Consider the following 20,619-nt stretch of genomic DNA (forward strand, 5'->3'; position numbering starts at 1 on the left):
GCGTGCGCTTGGAGCTAGGGTGCGCCCGGGACCCACTCGAGGCGGCTCCCCCGCCCCGTCCGGGGTTCGAGGAGCTCAGCTAAGGTGGGTGACGGAAGGGGGGCTTCCCCTCGCGGCTGCACCCCTGCTGCCTCTTCCTCCTCCTCCTCCTCCTCGGCAGCCGCCTCCTCACTGCATGGCCCGCTAGCCCGATCGCCCTCGCCCCTCCTAGCTGTCCCACCCCCGGAACCTCGCCTCTCTCCGCACCCCCAACCTCCCCTGACAAACTTTCCGCCAAGATGGTGGCCCCCAGAAAATTACTTTTTATGTATGAGTATATGTATGTATATCTTTCAAAATTTTCTTGGAATGTTATGATAATTTCAGTATCTTTAAAGTTAATGCTGAACTGAAATCTCAGTGATTGGTTATACATCATTTTTAGACAACAAGGAAAACTGTATAATTGCATGATAGTAAATATATTACAAAGTATTCAGTTTATTTATTTTTAAATTTTTTCCCTTTATTGATTTTACAGAGAGAGGAAGTGAGAGGGAGAGAGAGAGGAAACATCCATGAGAGAGAACATCTATTGGCCGCCTCCTGTATGCCCCTCACTGGGGATTTGGCTCACAACCTGGGCATGTGTCCTGACCTGGAATTGAACTAGCGACCTCTTGGGGCATGGGTCGATACTCAACCACTGAGCCACACCAGCCGGACAAGTATTCAGTTTAAATCAAGTAGGCAGGTATATGTCTAACAAGGGTTCTTTCATTGGTGAGTGGTGAATTTTAATGATTGTGGCATAAGATTACATAGTATTTATTATTGCTGCTTCATTTATTAAACTTATTAAAGCTGAGTTGGGGAAAACTGCCTGTCAACACAAATGGAGCATTCATTTTAGAATTTTAAAGTAAGAATTACATACTTTTTCTCCCATGTTAGGAAGTGACAATAGTTATCACAATCCTTCCCTTTTTACTGTAAAATTTGATTACCTGAGCTAAATATAGGATTAAATAGCATTTAAAAGGCTGTTTAAAATTGCGTTATAAAGGAAATATTAAGTGTATGAACAAAGGAATAAATAAAAAAAACTTGTAGCAGAAACTTAAAGGTCTCTGTTGAGACCTTCAGTGCATTAAAATTAGGTCAACTATAATCTAATACATTAAAAAAAATCATGTTATCTAATTGAAATTCAAGTTTTAATAAAATGTTTAATCTATCATCTGTTGCCACTTTCAAACAAGACACACTTTAAAATGGCATATAGCTGGATAGGTGAGCCATCTAGTGTCGGAGAAAAATATGCTTTTGATACATGCACACACTGATCCTAAATGTCTGCATCCTGTTGCTGACCCATTTAAGTTACACCTGGAAGAGTCAGAACTCTTGCAGCTACCCCTGAAGACCATGCAGTGTGAAGGATTCAATGGCATGAGGGCGAGGGGGAAGAAGAGAGGGGGAGAGAGAAAGAGTGGTAACTAAATTAAACTGAATCTGATCAATTGTTTTTTAACCCTCACCCAAAGATATTTTTTCATTTATCTTCAGTTAGAGTGGGAGGAGGTGAGAAAGAACCATTGATGTGAAAGAGATACATTGATTGGGTGCCTCCTGCATGACTGAGCCACAATTGAGGTATGTGCTGTTGACTAGAAGTGAACCCGATTCTTTGGTCCACGGGCTGAGCCAAACCAGTCAGAGCTAGAAATAGTTGTTTTTTGTTTTTAATCCTCACTCAAGGACATTTTTTTGCATTTATCTTCAGAAAGAGCGGGATGGAGAGGGGTGAAGGGAGAGAGAGAAACATTGACGCGAGAGACACACATTGAGTAGTTGCCACCTACATGACCCCAACTCGGGCTGGGGACAAACTGCAACCGAGGTACATGCCCTTGGTGGGAACCAAACCCGGGACTCTCTGGTCCAAAGGCCGATGCTCTAACTGCTGAGCCAAACTGGCCAGGGCAGAAATAATGTTCTTTAATAAAAAATTTTACATATGTTTTTATTGATTTTTTAGAGAGAGAGAGAAGGGAGAAATAGAAACATCGATCAGCTGCCTCCTGCAAGCCCCCTACTGGGGATCAAGCCTGCAACCCCAGGCATGTGCCCTAAGAATTGAACCCAGGACCTCTCAGTCCATGGACTGATGCTCAATCCACTGAGCCACACCGGCGAGGCTCTAAAAATGTATTTTTTAATTTCCAGACATTCTGGGATTTTCCAGCTCTCCTTCTGTTACTGCTTTCTAGTTTAATTCCATTGTTATCTGAGAGTAGACACTATATGACTTATATATTTTAAAATTTGTTACGATGTGTTTTGTGGTCCAGAATGTGGTCTATTTTGGTGCACATTCCATGTGAGCTTCAGAAGAATGTGTATTCTGCAGTTGTTGAATGAATGAAATGAAATAGTTTATAAATGCCCCTTACATCCAGTTGATTGTGTTGAGTTCAACTATACCTTTATAGATTTTCTTTATTGCCTTTAAAATTAATTTTTTATCCTCACCTGAGGACATTTTTGCATGTAACTTCAGAGAGAGCAGGAGGGAGATAGGGAGGGAGAAAGAGAAACATTGATGTGAGAGAGACACATCAAGTGGTTGCCACCCACATGACCCCAATTGGGGCCGAGGACAAACTGCAACTGAGGTATGTGCCCTTAGTGGGAACCAAACAAACCTGGGACTCTCAGGTCCACCGGCCGACGCTCCAACCACTGAGCCAAACCGGCCAGGCTTTTGTTGCCTCTTTTTGTTTTCCACTTTTTTTCTGATTTGTGTGTGATTTTGACTTATTTATTTATTTATTTATTTATTTATTTATTTATTTTTATCCTCACCCGAGGACATTTTTCCATTTTTGTACAGATAGAGTGGGAGGGAGAGAGGAAGAGAGAAAGAGGGAAACATCAACGTGAAAGGGACACATCGAGTGGCTGCCACCCGCACGACCAACCAGGGCCGGGGACAAACTGCAACCGAGGTACGTGCCCTTAGCAGGAACCGAACCCGGGTCTCTCCGGACCGCAGGTGGACGCTCTAACCGCTGAGCCAAACCAGCCAGGGCTTGACTTTTTTATATATTTCTATTTTCTCCCCTTTCTCACATATCATTTAAAATTTTTTACAGTGGTTGCCCTAGATTTTACAATATATACTTACTTTCAAATATTACTATACTACTTCACAGGTAACATGAGCACTTTAAAATGAAATAATCCTAGTTTTTGTGATTCATTTTACTTATACATAAGCATAAATATATTCATAAACACACAGGACCAAATATATTGTTGCTATTGTGAACACACTGTTATCTGTTAGATCAGTAAGAATAAAAATAAAAGGGTTTATTTTACCTTTACTCCTTCCTTCTCTGATGTTCTTCCATTCTTTATGTTGATGTGTTTCCTTCTCTCTAAAGAACTTCCTAGTATTTCTTGCAAGGCAGGTCTACTGCCAAAAAATTCCCTCAACTTTTGTTTGTCTGAGAGACTCTTCATTTCTCCTTCACATTTGAATAATTTTGCAGGGTACAGAATTCTAGGTTGGAAAATTTTTCTCTCTCAACACTATATATTTTACTCCATTTTCTTCTTATTTGCATGGTTTCTGAGAAAAAGTTCAATGTAATTCTTACCTTTGCTTCTCTATAGGTAAGGTGTGTTTTAATCCTCTGGCTTCTTTCAGGATTTTAAATTACTTTTAATAAATATAATTCAGGATGATATTTATTGTTGATTTTCTGTAGTATTAAAATGATATCCCAGGTTTAGTTTTTTGGCATTTATCCTGTTTGGTATTCTCTGAAGTTCCTGGATCTGTGGTTTGTTGTGTAATAATAATTTGGGGAAATTCTCAGTCAATATTTTTTCTTCTGTTCCCCTTTCTCTTTTTTTCTCCTTCTGGAATTTCTATTACATGTATGTTATACCCTTTGTAGTTGTCCCACAGCTTTAGGACATTCTGGGTTTTTTTCCTTCGGTCTTTGTTTTCTTTTTCTTTTTCAGTTTTGGTGGTTTTTATTGAGGTTTCCTCAAGGCCAGAGATTTTTCTCTCAGCTCTGTCCCGTCTAAAGAAGCCCATCAAAGGCAGTCTTCATTTCTGTTGTAGTATTTTTTATCTCTAGCATTTCTTTCCATCTTTGCTCACACTGCCTACCTGTTCTTGCATGCTGTCTACTTTATGCATTAGAGCTCTTAGCATCCTAATCACAGTTATTTTAAATTCATAGTCTGATAATTCCAACATTGCTGCCACATCTAAGTCTGGTTCTGTAGCCTGCTCTGTCTCTTCAAACAGTGACTTCTGGCTTTTAATATGTCTTGTAACTTTTTTTTTTTTTAATGATATCTGGGCATGATGTACTGGGTAAAGGAAAGTGCTATAAATGGGCCTTTAGTAATGTGGCGGTGAGGTGTGGAAAGGGGAAGTGTTCCATAGTTCCCATGAGTAGGTCTCACTCAGTCTTTCAGTGAGCTTATACCTCTGGACTGTGGACTTCACATGAGCTTCTCAGTGACCTCACCATTTGGTGGGAGAGAATGGCTAGAGTATTTCCCTTCCTCCACATGAAAGGCTAAAGCAGCTGGAGTTGGGTATTTCTTTTCCCCAGGTCACTTAGGCTCTGATAGAATTCCAGCTAGTTAGGCTCTGGTTAAATAGTTTCTCCTGAAGGCAGATCTTATTGAGAAGAACGGATGCTCTTGCATATTTCAAAATGGTTCCTTTCCCCTCCCTGAGCTAGAAGCACAATGAAATTTTTCTTTCAAAGTGTGGGGGTCCTGATGACTTGGTCCCCTGTAGTTTTTATCTCTCAGACTTGTCCACACTGAGCCTCCAGCAATTCCTCAGTTATAATTCTGGTTTTCCTACCTTGGCACTGGTTCCTGAGGAGGTTTATGCTCTGGTAAGTTGTGATTCTCTGTATTCACTTGTTGGTCTTTTTAACTGGGGAGACAGTGGTTTACCTTGTGACCTCACTTCTTTGATGGATCAAAGAAGAGTTATTCTGTTTGTTCAGCTGTTACTCGTGAGGACAGAGTGGTGACTTCAAGCTTTTTACAAGCTGAATCTGAAACTAAAGTCCCTTGCACAGGTTTTTGAAGTTTACTTTGCCTGCGGTGAGATATGTGGAGACTTCATCCTTTCACTGCTTTCGCTTGTTGAACTATTACTATGGTAGACCACAATGTTCTGAACTTCATTTGACACCAAAAGATCATTAACTAAACAAGTTTACACTTCTTTTCTCAATCACTAGTAAATTATTACATTACTCTGTTACACTATATTGTATTCACTTTCAATTAACATCCTAGTTTAGTAAATAATAAGAAATTAGTCTTATTCTACGAAAAGTATCTTTCCATTGCAACTACCACAATAAAAGAAAGGACTTGCTTTGTATCTACTGGTATATGACTAAATATGAAATGACTGCTGTTCATTCTGACATTTAGAGAAGCGACCTAACTATCATTACATCTCTATCAATACATTAAAAAGAATTATTTAGTACCAAGGTTGTTGTAAACATTTATATAAATGTGGCACTGAAATCTCATGCTACTAGTTGGTTATAATATGGTCACCCTGATTATGTAGAAATATGTGGATGCTAATTTCTAAAATTATTGAAGACACAAGATATCTCATAAAGAATATCCACAAATGCCTAAGAAATGTATGTATATAAGCCATGGTTTGAGAAAAACTGATCCTATGTTGTGGACATGAAACCCTTTCAAGTTTCAAAACAAACTGCTTTAATGAACAGGTTTGCATTTAATGCTCTTTTGGAAAAACTACAGCATTGTACCACTTACCTCAATGCATGGCATTCTTCCAGAAAAATTAGCAGCTGTATAGCCAAATGTGACATTTGCTATAAGCTTAAGTCCTAGCTGACGTGCATCGAGCATTCGTGAAAGGGCTCTGTCTTGCTTGTAAGCCTTCATTGACTGCTTCACCATGAGTCTAGTCTTCAAAATTTCTTCCAGCATTCTTGGTAGCACACCCTTTCTTACTGAGGGCTATCATAAAGGAAAAAAGAATGTTTAAAATCCCTCAAACATTAGATTTAGATAATTAAGAAGGAAGCACAAAGTATAACAATGGCCAACTGTCATGAAATGAAACATACTAACAATAGGGTGGCCACAGGACCAAAAGCAGTCAATACAAAATAATCACACTTTCTTTCTTTTGCAGAAGACTTTTTTCCTAAAAGGTTCCTGTCATGTTTATAAATCTAACGAAGTACTATTTTGTGAGTTCAAAGACCTCCAGGGAGGAGGATGTCAACTAATGCATAGGAAGAGACCACACAACAAGTTCAGCAGAAAATTTTGTTTGAAACTTTGATCCAAACCCCCACTCTTTCAGAAAGACACATGGGATCATAACAAACCTCAGTTGTTAAATATCTCATCCTAATGACCCCAGTAATCTGCATGGAACTCCATTTATCTACCTTGGAAGAATGATGAGCTGGGTTGACTCTGCTGGCATTCAAACCTGCAGTTCCAGGGACTCTAGGTATTTCAAATCTGATGCTTAGACCACTAAGCCATCCCCTCCGGCCTATATTTATTAGCAATCTGGAAGAGGGGATGAATAGTGAGGTGATAAAATTTGTTGATGCCAAAAAAAAAAATCATTTGTATTAATCAAGACTAGGGAGAATTTATGAGAACTCCGGCAGGAATGAAAACCACAAAACAGTATTAACTTTGAAGATAATTCACAGACACGTGCAAGGTAGTCATGTATGTTGGATTGAACAATTAAAACCTCAGGTATAGTATTATCACGCTCCTGATTACTTAAAAAATCTTATTTTCATTAAGCTTTACACATTGGGTAAAAATGTAGATGCAAGTTTAAAAAATGCTGTTAAAGGGAGATAATGTAATAAGCTGCTGGAGACGTGACAATGAAAACATATTCTAACCTCTAATTCATTCTGTGTACCTTTTAAAGAAGCCATAATGTTTATGTTAGGACATAATACATGTGATAATGTGAAGATGTATTTCCCCAAAAGGAATATATCATGAATTATCTGGTAAAATTTTTCCTCACATCTAAATAGCTAATTTTAGGGTACTCTTCAAACATAGCATCCTCTTACTGGTGAAGAATGATGCTACTTTTGCTAAGTACACCAGAATGAATTTGAGGGTGAGTGAGGTTCATGCTACCACCAACCACCCTACTGTTCCATGATTCTAGTACAGACTTATTGCTAAGGAAATTGAAAAGAAAGGAGAAGCAATATAATATTCTCCTAGATGTCTCCTACTTGTCTTTAATATATTCATTTATGAGGCTATTCTGAGTTTTTTTTTGAGGGGAGATAAAAAAGGGGAAAAAGAGACCCTATTATTCATTTGGATATATTTAGAAATGCAATCAATAAACAAGAATATCATTCTTCCTAAAAGTCTTAATTTAAAATAATGTAGAACAATAATTAGTAGAGTTTACACATCAAAGCAATTTAAATCTTTATAAATTAATACCACTGTGATCATCAAATAGCTATTTAAGTCTGTCAGATTCTAATGGAGGGCAGAAGGTATATACGTACATTTCTTTCGATATGTCATTGAAAACTAAAATCTAAATGAAAAGATTTTAAACCTAAATTCATGCAAAACAAGATGACTTTAAAAAAAATGTTCTTAGACAATTCCTATATTTTTGACTTTTTGAGATAAGATATTCACGCAAACTTTTTTTTTCTTTCCTGTATTATAGGCCAACAAAGGTTAAGCCATAGTAGATACCTTTCATTTATAAGAGAGTATTACCTTGACAAAAGCTATTCCATTGGGGGACACTGTGATATCATGCCTAATTTGATAAAGTAAATCTGGAGGCACTCTTAGAGAGGTACAGCCAAATTTGAATTCATCGTACCTGTTAAGAAAGAAAATAGTAAGCAAATACCTTCTCAAATCATAGAACAGAGATTCTAAGAAATTTTAGGATTCTAATTCTATTAGAAATTAATTTTCAAATATCTAAATACAAATTCATGTATTTAATAATATGTTTGTCTAATTATTAAAAAGTTATTCAAATATTCACAATTTGTTAAAAGAAACATTTCTTAAATGGCACTATGCTAAAATTTATGGGCAAAATCTATACAGAAATACCAAATTTCAACTCAACACACGATTACCTTACACTTTGTTTCTTAAAAAAGAAACAAAACTTAAGCCGTAAATAAAAAGTTTGTTAATAACTTTCCAAATTTCTGTTCTTAATAAAAAGACAGTATTACCAATACAATTTCCACAAATGTTTTCTATGAAGTAGTGAGTATACTCTAGATAAAGCTGTAACATTGGTTTTAAACACACAAAAATCATTATTAAGGAAGACTGTATTTCTTATAATCTGAGAAAAAATTTACTCCTTCTGAGTTAATGTTATTCTCGTTCAGCTTATAAAACTCATTGACACAAATAGCTAAAACAATTAACAATGTAACTTTAAAAAATCTATTTCTAAGCAATTTCTACGAAAAGTCAAGAGGAGTTAATAGATGGAATTGTAAGATCATAATCCTCAAACAGTTCCAATGAAAGGTGATTTATATCAGCAAATAAAATATAACTTTCATTTAAAAAGAGACCACAGATATACATGGAGAGAATAACAGATAGTTGCAAGGCTAATGTATTCACAATCTTCATACGTGTCATCTATCCGTGATGCTGAATTGTCATATGGTGAGATCTATGTCAGTTAATAAAAACTAAAAATAATGAATTAGCTATGTTACAGCCCATTCATTCATATTTCTCATAAGGACAATCTCAACTGCAAAGAGACAGTCAAAGAAAGTCTAATTTTATTTTATTTTTATATATATTATTTATTATTATTTTTTTTAATTTTCTTTTTATCCTCACCCGAGGACATTTTCCCATTTTTGTTCAGGTAGAGTGGGAGGGAGAGAGAGGAAGAGAGAGAGAGAAACATCGACGTGAAAGGACACATCGAGTGGCTGCCTCCCGCACAACCCAACCAGGGCCGGGGACAAACTGCAACCGAGGTACATGCCCTTAGCGGGAACCGAACCCGGGTCTCTCTGGACCGCAGGCCAACCCTCTAATCGCTGAGCCAAACTGGCCAGGGTGGAAAGTCTAATTTTAGTAAGAAGTACAAAGCACAACATAATTGTAAATATGAAGAAACTTACTTTCCCAAGTTCTCCACATGGCCAAGGCAGGTGGAAAAACAGTAGTTGTATGCAATCACAATAGAAGGATATAGTGACTGGAAATCCAAAACAAGAACAGAGTTGCTATAGAAGCGAGATTCAGGCTCCATAATTAGGGGGACACACTGTGGGGCTCTCATTTGAGACCTCTGCTGTGTACTAGGTGTCACAGGAATATAGTTCATTGGTTTAGCAATACGCAACATCATTGATTCCACACGGTACTGCGGGCAGAGAGATGAAGGTAGAAAGAGAAGAAGAAAGTTTAAATATAAATATACTGGTCTTTTGAATATGTGATCATCTTCTAGGGGATGTTTTACTCTTCAGAATAAGGCTGCATGACTTTCTTACAATACAGTTACATAGTACTGGTTATTCAGTCAGCTATTAGGTGCCTGAAGGAGGCATTCGTAAATTCTTTTTGTATTCCTATAAATTTTATAAAAACTACAAAGTATGTCAAAAGGCTTACATCATAAAACAATACTGAAAAGACAGATAAAGTTAGATTTCTTTTTATATTTAAATACAGCTCTACTATAATAAACAGATATAGGAGTAACAGTTGTACATTTTGTCAACTTATTTAAAAAGTTGGCCAATCTTTTGAGAAATTTATTTGAGAAAATTTGAGAATGAAATTGAGGAGACAAGATGGTAAATGTTATCCCAATTTTTCAAGAAGCGAACACAAGGATTCCAGAATTAAAAGGTAGTCAGCTTAATACTTGCCAAATTGAATCAAGCAATTGATTATTTATAGTAACCGCCATTAAGCAGATGGTTTGGAATATAAGATTTAAAAAAAGCACTAGCAAGAATTAGCATGGGTTCACTAACATTTTCTTAAGTGGTTTTAACTTTTTAAAAATTATAAACCAGCTCAAATTGTTTTTAAAGCTATAGTGGTATAAATAAGCAATAAAATTAAATAAACAAATAGGTAATGCCCAACTATTTGGAGCTCTATTTTTGCTATAATTAGTGAGTTCATAGACTGGAGGAATGTTATAAATATAGAGTAATTAAAATAATTAAAAGATTTTAATTAGAGGTTAAGGAACCTGAGTGATTTAATGTAGTATCCCTGATGCCTAGCACAATGTTTATTTATTAACACATTAAAAGTATACAAATACATATTTGTTAAATGAATGCATGAAATCATTTTCAGGAAGGCATGTGACAAAATCTCTCATTATATATCCTTGGGAAATTAGTTAGAAAGATATTAATTAAATGGCTCCTAAGATCTCATTTTTTTTTAACATTAAAAAAAAATCACCTTGAAATAAGAATTGCCAAGATGGCGGTGGGCAGGACCGGAGGGAGGGTGAGTGTGTGAGAGAGTGTGAGTGGACATGAAGGTGGACGACCAAACCCGAGCAGTACAGAGGCATGGAGCAGAAAGTTCCTGTGCTGTGGGAAATTGGACAGCTACATGCAAAAAAATTTAACTAGACCATCAACTTACACCATACACAAAAATAAACTCAAAATGGATAAAAGACTTAAATGTGACTCATGAATCCATAAAAATCCTAGAAGAAACTGTAGGCAACAAAATTTCAGACATCATACATAGAAGAATTTTCACTGATACATCACCTAAGGACACAGAAACAAAGGAGAAAATGAACACATGGGACTACATCAAACTCAAAAGCTTCTTTCTGCACAGCAAAAGATACAGTCATCAAAATGGAAAGGCAACCCACTGTATGGGAGAGCATAATTGCCAATGATATATCAGATAAGGGGTTAATTTCCAATATATATAGAATGCTCATACAACTCAACAAAAGACAAAGAACCCAATTAAAAAATAGGCAGAGGAACTAAATAGACACCTCTCCAAACAGGACATACAAATGGCTAAGAGACATATGAAGAAATGCTCAACATCACTAATCGTCAGAGAGATGCAAATTAAAACAACAATGAGGTATCACCTCACACCTGTCAGAATGGTTGCCATCAACAAATCATCCAACAAGTGTTGGCGAGGGTGTGGAGAAAAGGGGACTCTAGTACATTGCTGGTGGGAATGCAGACTGGTGCAGCCAACTATGGAAAACAATATGGTGTTACCTCAAAAAGTTAAAACCTGAACTTCCATTTGACCCAGTGATCCCACTTCTAGGAATATACCCTAAGAAGCCTGAAACACCAATCAGAAAGAATATATGTACCCCCATGTTCGTAGCAGCACTATTTACAATAGCTAAGATTTGGAAACAGCCGAAATGTCCATCAGTAGACGAATAGATAAAAAAGCTGTAGTACATACACATAATGGAGTACTATGCAGCTGTAAGAAAGAAAGATCTCTTATCCTTTGCAACGACATGGAGGAACCTGGAAAGTATTATCCTAAGTGAAACAAGCCAAACAGAGAAAGACAAGTATCATATGATCTCACTTATTTGTGGAATATAATGAACATAACAGTCTGAGGAATGGGGTAGTCCCAGAGACATGGAAGTGGGGTACAGAGTGACAATCCCCAGAAGAGGGGGTGGTGGAGGAGAAATAAACCACAGAAATTATATGCACGTACGCATGAACAATGGACATGGACAACAAAGCTGGGACAGGGTGGGGAGGAAGGGGGAAAAGGGAATCAGTGGGGGAAAAAGGAAAAACATCTGTAACAAAAATAAAAAAATAAAAACACCTCAAACATCTCAATGTATATCACTCACATATAACTTTCAAGTGTGCAAAAAAAGCCCCTTAACTAACCAACCAAACAAAAAAACTGAATTTCCTACCTGTGAACCCCTTGTCAGTACATGTAAAAACTGAATGCCAAAAAGTCTAGCCATTTCACTGGTTTTTCCAATCAGGTCCAGCTGTTCTAACATTTGGAGATTTCCACGGACACGGCTGATGTAATGATCAACCATTTTCCATCTGTTAAAAGAGAATCCATGCTGTGAACATTAGGGAAAAATTGGGACACATGAAATTAGTACTGTTTTCATTCTGCCAAAACATACATATTGATAGTGATGTTATTTAAGGAGTAATGATGTATGTTAAAGTATGTTAAAGAGTTAAACATTAGAAAATTTCAGATATTTCAAAAAGGCGTAACAGTGAAAATACGTCAAGTCTGAAATAGTGCTTATAAGGTGGTAAGACTAAGAATAATTATTTTCAATATTTTTCTTGGGATTACTCTTTTTGTTATAAAAAGTTAACATCCTCTTCTAGATGCCACTGCTGATGATGTAATAATTATACAATTATAGTTTATCATATCTATAGTTTTTTTAAACCCTCACTCAAGGATATTTTTTAAACTGACTTTACAAAGAGAGGAAAGGAGAGAGAGAGAGGAAAGGAGGGAGGTAGAGGGGGGGAGAAAGTGTGAGAGAGAAATATCAATGTCACAGAAATATCAATTAGTTGCCTCCTGTGTGCACCCCGACCAGGGATCGAACCCACAACCATTTGGTGTATGGGGCGATGCTCCAACTGAGCCACCTGGCCAGGGCATCTATAAGTTCTTTTTATTTATTTACTTTAACTTTTCTTTATTGATTTTAGAGAGAGAGGAAGGGAGAGGGAGAGAGAGATAGAAACATCGATGAGAGAGAACATTGACTGGCGGCCTCATTCATGCCCCCCACTAGGGATCGGGCCCACAATCTGGGCATGTATCCTGACTGGGAATCAAACCAGTGACCTCTTGGTGCATGGATCGACGCTCAACCACTGAGCCACACCGGCTGGACTATATAGGTTCTTTTCAAAAGAACATGGAAGCTTTGCATTGTCATTGTAAATACCAGTCTAAATTAAAAGCATGAACTATCTTCTAATGGGAAGAAACAGAGTAATTTGAAGAAAATTTAGAAAAATTAAAAAACTTTAATAGAACCATACATGGAATAAATGTCAAAATAGTATTTCTTTTGAAAACATAAATATTTTATTTGATTTAAACTTAAAAAAAAAAATGACATCTTTACCCTACCCTTTTGGTAAGAAAATAAGCAATAATAACCCTCACCAGCGCCACTAAAGGAAGTTTTGATTTAATATTATGTTATTAAAATGTAAAAATGATCCAAAGGTATACTGTAAAGAATATATTTGTTTAAAGAATATTAAGGTTCAAATATATTGCAACTTTTAATTTTATGGCTTATAGAACAATACAGTCACATAAATGCTAAATATAAAAAGTTAAAAAAAACTGTCTCTATGATGTATGACGAATGCATATAGAAAAACTACAATATAAATATCAAATGAAAAAAAATCACCTCATAATTAAAAAGACAGGTAATAACAAGTGTTAGTGAGGATGTGGAAAAATTATAACCCCCATACAATCTGAACTTGTACACAAATGTTTTTAACAGCATTATTCATAATAGCCCCAAAGCAGCAATAACCCAAGTGTCCACCAACTGATGAACGGATAAACGAAATGTGGTATATGCCTGTTCAAAGGAATGTATTTGGCAATATAAGGAAATGAAGTACTGATACATGAATGAAGCTGGACAGTATATGCCAACAGAAGCCAGTCACAAAAGGAAACATATTTCATTTATATGAAATGTCCAGAATAAGCAAATCTATGGAGATAGAAAGATTAGTTGTTACCTAAAGTGGGAGGGTGGAGAAGCAAGGATTAGCAGGTGGCTAAGAGACATAGGGTCTCTTTTTGGGGTAATGAAAATACTCTAAAATTTATTGTGGTAATGGTTGCACAACTCTGTGAATATACTGACAGCCATTAACTGTACACTCAAAATGGGTGTGTTGTATGGCATGTCAATTATATCTGAGTACAACTGTTAAAAAGAAACAGGCAAACACAAGAGACATGAAAAAATGTTTAATGTCACTAATCATCAGAGAGATGCAAATTAAAATGACTATGAGGTATCACCTCACACCCTCCAGAATGGTTGCCATCAACAATAATCAAACAAGTGCTGGCAAGGGTGTGGAGAAAAGGGGACTCTAGTACACTGCTGGTGGGAATGCAGACTGGTGCAGCCACTATAGAAACCAACATGGTGTTTCCTCAAAAAATTAAGATTATATCCTAAGAAGCCTGAAATACCAATCAGAAAAAATATATGCACCCTTATATTCATAGCAGCACTATTACAATAGCTAAGATCTGGAAACAGCCCAAGTGTCCATCAGTAGATGAGTGGATAAAAAAGATGTGGTACATGTACACAATGGAATACTATGCAGCTGTAAGAAAGCTCTCACCCTTTGAAATGACATGGAGGGACCTGGAGAGTATTATGCTAAGTGAAATAAGCCAGTCAGAGAAAGACAAGTGTCACATGATCTCAGTTATTTCTGGAATATAATGAATAAAATAAGATGATGTACAAAACAGATCCCGAGACATGGAAGTAGGAAACAGACCAACAAACGTCAGAGGGAAGGGGGAAGTAGGCGGGAAGAGATAATCCAGAGAACTTACATGCATATATGCATAACCAATGGATACAGACAATAGTTCAGTGAAGGGGGGGGGTGGGAGCAGGGGAGGGTGTTAATGAAGGAAAAAAGGAGGGATATCTGTAATACTTTCAACAATAAAAAATTAAAAAAAAAAAAATAGGCAAACAAAAAACTTCCTAAACTTTATACTCAATTTTTAAACAAAATGGACACTCTTCTATAACTTGCATTTTTAACTTAATATATTGTGACTATATATACATTTTTTATTGCTATCAAGTATACCACTGTATGATTATAACATAATTTAATGGATTTGTTATTGAATAACTTTTATTACAGGCCTACCTCAGAGATATTGCGGGTTCAGATCCAGACTACCACAATAAAGTGAGTTGTAATCTTTTGGCTGTAGATTATTTATTATAGATTAATGTAATCCTTCAATAATACAGATTTGCCAAATGTAAATATGAGATAATGCATTATGTGTAGACTCAATCAGTCCTTTTATTTTATTTATTTTTAAATCCTCACCTGAGGACATTTTTTCATTTATCTTCAGATAGTGGGAGGGGAGGGTGGGGAACGACGACATCGGTGTGAAAGACATCGATTGGTTGCCTCCCCCATAACCCTGACCAGGGCCAGGGACTGAACTGCAACCAAGGTATTTGCCTTTGACTGGAATCGAACCTGCAACTCTTTAGTCTGCAGGCTGATGCTCTAACTGCTGAGCCAAACCAGCCAGGGCTCAATAAGTCCTTTTAAAATAAAACAAAATGGACATAACAGCTTGCTTTCTTTAGACCATGTGGGTGGTTAATGAGCTGTCTAAAAGTTTGCTGGTCCTTTCTTCCACTTGATCTAGTCTATTGCTGAACACCTCTAGTAAATTTTTCAGTTCAATTATTGTTTTTCAGCTCCCTTTTTTTTTTTTTTTTTTTTTTTTTGTTAATCCTCACCCAAGGATATTTTAGAGAGTGGGAAGGGAGGAGGAGAGAAAGAAACAGTGATGTGAGACAGACCCATCAATTGGTTACCTCCTCCACATGCCCCCACTGGGCCAGGGATTGAACCTGCAACCCAAGTAATGTGCCCTTGACCAGGAATCAAACCTGCGACTCTTTGGTGTGCAGGTCTACATTCTAACCACTGAGCCACACAGGTCAGGGTTCCATTTTTGTTCAGTACTTTTAAACATTTTCTATCTCTGTTGAAATTTTCACTTTGTTGTCTTGACCTTAGTGAGCATCTTTATGAGAGTTATTTTGAATTTGTATCAGGTAAATCAGATAACACTGTTTCATTAGGTTCGATTTTTGGAAATTTATCTTGTTCCTTTGTTTGGATTATCTTTACTTGATTCTTCCTTTTCTTTGACTCCCTGTGTTAATGTTCTGCATTAGACAAAGCTGCACTTCTCCCAGTCTTCATGAACTAACCTTGTATAGGAGAAAATCTCCATCAATCAGCCCAGCCAGAGACTGGGGGCCTAGACCCACTCTTTCCCTTCCAGGTAGAAGCAGGCAGTTGTGGTTTTCGTCTACTCACTCTGTGCTGAGCAGGAGGGAGAGTTATGGTCTGCTGGTCCAAACGACTGTATCTGTCCCCCAGAACAGTTAGATTGTGCTAGACCTATTGGAGCTCCAAGACTGGAAAGACAGATGCCAGCTCTTTGGGTAGCCTAGGAGGAACTGGGGCACTGGATCAACTCTTTCTCTCCCCTGAGAGCTGGCATTTTTCATCCACTTGCTCTGTGCTGAGCAGCAGGGAGGATCTTTGGTGTCTATCACCTCACACCAACATGTACATTAAGCTACACCAGCTAGACTGTGTCAGATCTATAGATCTCCCTTGAAAAAATGGGATGCTAACAACCCTCTTTCCCCTGGGAGAAGCTAGGAGCCTTTTCCTGACCATATGGCCTTAGGCCAGGGGCAGGACTCTGGCAAGAGAGTGTCTTTAATCTCCCTACCAGCTTTGGTGAGTCTGATTCTGTGTTCACCCAGGGTGCAGAGCTTTCAATTATTTTGTGGATTTTTCACAAAGGGAATTTGTGAATTGAAACATCGATGAGAGAGAGACACACTGATTGGCTGCCCCCCGCACGACCCTGATGGGGACTGGGGATTGAACCTGCAACCCAGGTACATGCCCCCGACTGGGAATCGAACCAGGACCCTTTGGTCCACAGGCTGACGCTCTAACCGCTAAGCCAAACTAGCCAGGGCCTGTGAGTTCTTTAGATAAATAATATTAGGGATTAGTAAAGGTTTTATGGGCTGATTTAGGGATCTAATCATGAGACATACAACATTTTATAGAAAATGTGTTCTAAGTTACAAGCAATAAAACTTTGGGAATATAACTCATTCATATAAATCAAAGGCTTCCAGAAAACCCAAATCTAAGTTTACAAACACAAAATAATAATAGGGCACCTTTGTGTTTTCAAAACAGATTTAATAGAAAAAATCCTCGACTAGCAAGTTCCTTTCATTTCTGAGTCAATTTATAATGTGTGTGTGTGTGTGTGTGTGTGTGTGTGTAAATATTTCCTCAAAACATTGTAGATAGCAAATGCAAATTAAAAAGCAATGACTTACTTTCTTGGTAATAATTCACTTAAATTAAAAAATACAATTATCTGATCTATCAAAGTGTCTCCAAAAAGAGAGAGCATGGTCTCTTCATGTACCATAATCCATGTAATATAAATGGTCTAATGTCTAATCCAAGTCCTTTATGTAATATGTTAGGTCCAGTTCTCTCCTTCACTTGGTAAAAACAGAATTACTTATCATTTCAGACAACACCTAATTAAAAGTAGTAAAATATGCATTTATAGCATTCTAGGGCTTATAAACAAACCACTGAATGTTGTTTCAATGTTAAGTTTAACATCGGGTTTCATTTTATTTATTATATAACTTTTCCTAAACAGCCAGGAAAAAAATTATAGCATTCTTCTTTGAATGTGGAAAATTCCAAAAGAACATCCCTCCAGTCTAATAATGATAAAAAGCTGGATAAATGACAAAATTATAAGTGTTCTTGAGGTAATCAGAAAGTTGAGGTTACAAGAGAATCAGGTGAATTAAATGTCATAGGGTGACAAACCCATCTAAGGATAAATAGGAAATATAACCTATTTCATGTTTGGTAGAACACAGGAGGTAGAGGCAGCTGCCATAAAAGTAGGTAAGATTGAAACAGTTAAATTTTTAATAAATTATTACAGGTCATATACGAGCTAACATGACAGTTTAGACTCACTGGGAGCTAAGACATTAGGGGAGTTTTTTTGCATGGGCCTCACCAAGTACTTGTGAGAAAGATGGGTGGCAGGGCACACAGGGATGAAACCCTGCAACTTCCTCCAACCCTTTTCTTGTATGAAGCAAAGCCTTGAGTTGCTGTAGGACCGGCAGGAAACTCTCCAATCATCAGAGTTTATGCAAAGATTCACTATCTCTGGGGAAAGAACAGATGTAATAGATATTTGCTGCTGGGAGAGGAGCAGTAGTAAAAGCTGCACCTCAGGGAAGGGTAGGAAACCTACCCTGTTCCAATCATGGGCCTTGTACTAAGTAAAAAGCAAAGACTGTCTTCCATTGGGTAAGGGGCAGAAAACTTTCCCAGAAACACTGCTGCTGAGGGAGGAACAGAAACAAAAGCCATATGTTTCTTGGGGAGAGCCAGGAAACCTATTTGGGGCCAGGACCTGGTAGTGATAAAAAGCAAAGGTCCATTGCTACTGTGGGAAGAGCAGGAATGCTGAGAAAGCCCCATCTCCCAACCCCAGGAGAACAGAAACTGCCAAAGACAACTCTGGAGCAAAACCGAGTAACTGTCCCTGCCTCCACTATAAGCCTTACACAGACTAACAACAATAGTAGTCAACCATTCATTAAGCCTTACTTTGAGGAAAATGACTTGATTTTTCACTAGAAACAATGGAGGCCAGAAGTAAATGGAACTAAATCCTTAAACTGGTGGAACAAAAATATCAACTTCAGAATTAGTAAAAATATTAATAAATAAGGGTGAAAGTTATTTTCAGAATAAAGTCTGAAACAATTTGTTGCCATTAGACTTTCACTAGAAGAATTGCCAAAGAAGATCATTTAGCAGTTTCTTAAAAGGTGAAACAAGTAACCGTGTGACTCAGCAATTCACTCCTAGAGAAATGAAAATATATGCTTACACAAAGACTTGCATACAGTTTTAGTCCATAATAGCCTCGAATTAGAAATAACCCAATTGTCCATCAATAGGTAACTAGATAAATAAATTGTGGTAATTAAATACTATTTACTAATAAAAATGAAAACTTGTTTATGGAACAGCACAGCATGACTGAATCTCAGAAACAAAGGGGTAGATTGTAAATAACTCTATACAATTTTCTAGAACTGGCAAACTTAATCTATAGCCATAGAAATTCAATTAGTACTTACCTGGGTAATCAAGGACTAGGTAGGTTGAATGCAAACCTGCCTAAGTAAATTTTCTGGGTGTGAGAAATGTTTCTTATCTTGATTGGGGTAGTAGTTATAGAGTATACACATTTTTCAAAGTCAACACACAATACACTATAAATGTGTGCATTTTACTGTATATAAATTATACTCCAGTAATATTGATAAAAAAAAGAAATATAATCCTCTTCAGAATTATAAAATATTACCTGTATAGATCTGTCTTGTTATCAAACCAATCTGATAAGACTCGAAAGGTAAAGAGGGGAAAACGCTGATGAAGAACATGAAAGCTCACATTTTCAAAGGTGTAGTTAGTTAGAGCCACCTAAAAAACAACAAAAAACAAGACTCTATTAAAATAATGCTTGTATGTATATGTAAATTTGTTTCTAAAAGATTCTAAATATCACTTCTAACCTTTCATAGTAGATATGAAAGCTACTTGCAATAATGATTTGTGTTCCAACTGAATCACAATTAATTTAAACCTATGTATATACAGCCTACTGGAAAGAAATGTTCATAATAAATTAATATTTAATTGGAAAAAAAACTGACCTGATGTGATTGAACTTGGTTATGTAATACATACTTAATAGATCCCAGTTCTTATCACTTCTTTTTATATTCCACGCCATTAATGACATACAGAAGCACTGTTAGGAAAGTTATGTTTTGTTCTTTCCATACTTACTATTTGGTCCTCGATCACGTGCTGATTAATAGGATCCCACAGATTTGAGGACTTATTTAGTTCATCCTGCTCCCAAGAATTACAAGACTAAGACCCAATACAAGGACATTATGGAGTCAATATCATTCCAAAAGCAAAAGATTAAAAGAATATAGCAGAAATGTTTCCCTAGCTCTAAAATATGTAGGTAAAAGCTGTGTTAATGGGAAAAGAATACAGGGAAAAAAAGTCCAAATTCATAAAACATACTCTAGATAAGTGGTTCTCAACCTTCCTAATGCGGCGACCCTTTAATACAGTTCCTAAAGTTGCTACTTCATAACTGTAATTTTGCTACTGTTATGTCTTAGGTGACCCCTGTGAAAGGGTTGTTCAACCCCCAAAGGGGTCACGGCCCACAGGTTGAGAACTGCTGCTCTAGATGGTCTCTCAGAAATACCCACAAGACACAAGCAATTGTATTCCAATGCAAAATGGAAATTAAGGAACCAGCAATCCTCATCCTTGGGTCAGCTTGGGATTCTGAGGAATAGTTCAAGCATCCCATCACACATTTGTAATATTATATTACAATTTAAAAATATTTATTTTCCACGTCTACAGCTCAGCAAGTACAAAACAGGGATTGAATGTTAAGCTCATCTCAGTGTACTGACCCAAACTGGTCTTACTTTATCTTCAATTGTTATCAGTCTCCAGAACGGTAGCACTGGAATGTAGCATACTTCAGAGTGCGCGC

At 36.9% G+C, this 20,619-nt stretch overlaps 1 protein-coding gene across 17 annotated transcripts in view; it reads right to left on the reverse strand.

Annotated features, from left to right (window-relative positions):
- REV3L (REV3 like, DNA directed polymerase zeta catalytic subunit) overlaps nucleotides 1-20,619 on the reverse strand; it is a 178,597-nt gene that overhangs the window by 20,281 nt on the left and 137,697 nt on the right. For 12 of the 17 annotated variants that reach the window (XM_036247699.1, XM_036247708.1, XM_036247700.1 and 9 more), the window contains 5 exons: nucleotides 19,393-19,511; nucleotides 12,026-12,167; nucleotides 9,228-9,472; nucleotides 7,825-7,933; nucleotides 5,836-6,042 (listed from right to left, as the gene is read on the reverse strand). In XM_036247699.1, coding sequence (XP_036103592.1) covers nucleotides 5,836-6,042; nucleotides 7,825-7,933; nucleotides 9,228-9,472; nucleotides 12,026-12,167; nucleotides 19,393-19,511 — 822 coding nt within the window. Of the gene's footprint in view, nucleotides 1-3,686; nucleotides 3,753-5,835; nucleotides 6,043-7,824; nucleotides 7,934-9,227; nucleotides 9,473-12,025; nucleotides 12,188-18,071; nucleotides 18,177-19,392; nucleotides 19,512-20,619 lie in introns of those variants that run through there. The other 5 variants (XM_036247711.1, XR_004957532.1, XM_036247712.1 and 2 more) reach the window with 5 other exon arrangements.

This window comes from Molossus molossus, unplaced genomic scaffold, assembly GCF_014108415.1.
Source record: "Molossus molossus isolate mMolMol1 unplaced genomic scaffold, mMolMol1.p scaffold_m16_p_8, whole genome shotgun sequence".
In the NCBI taxonomy this organism is placed as follows: domain Eukaryota; kingdom Metazoa; phylum Chordata; class Mammalia; order Chiroptera; family Molossidae; genus Molossus; species Molossus molossus.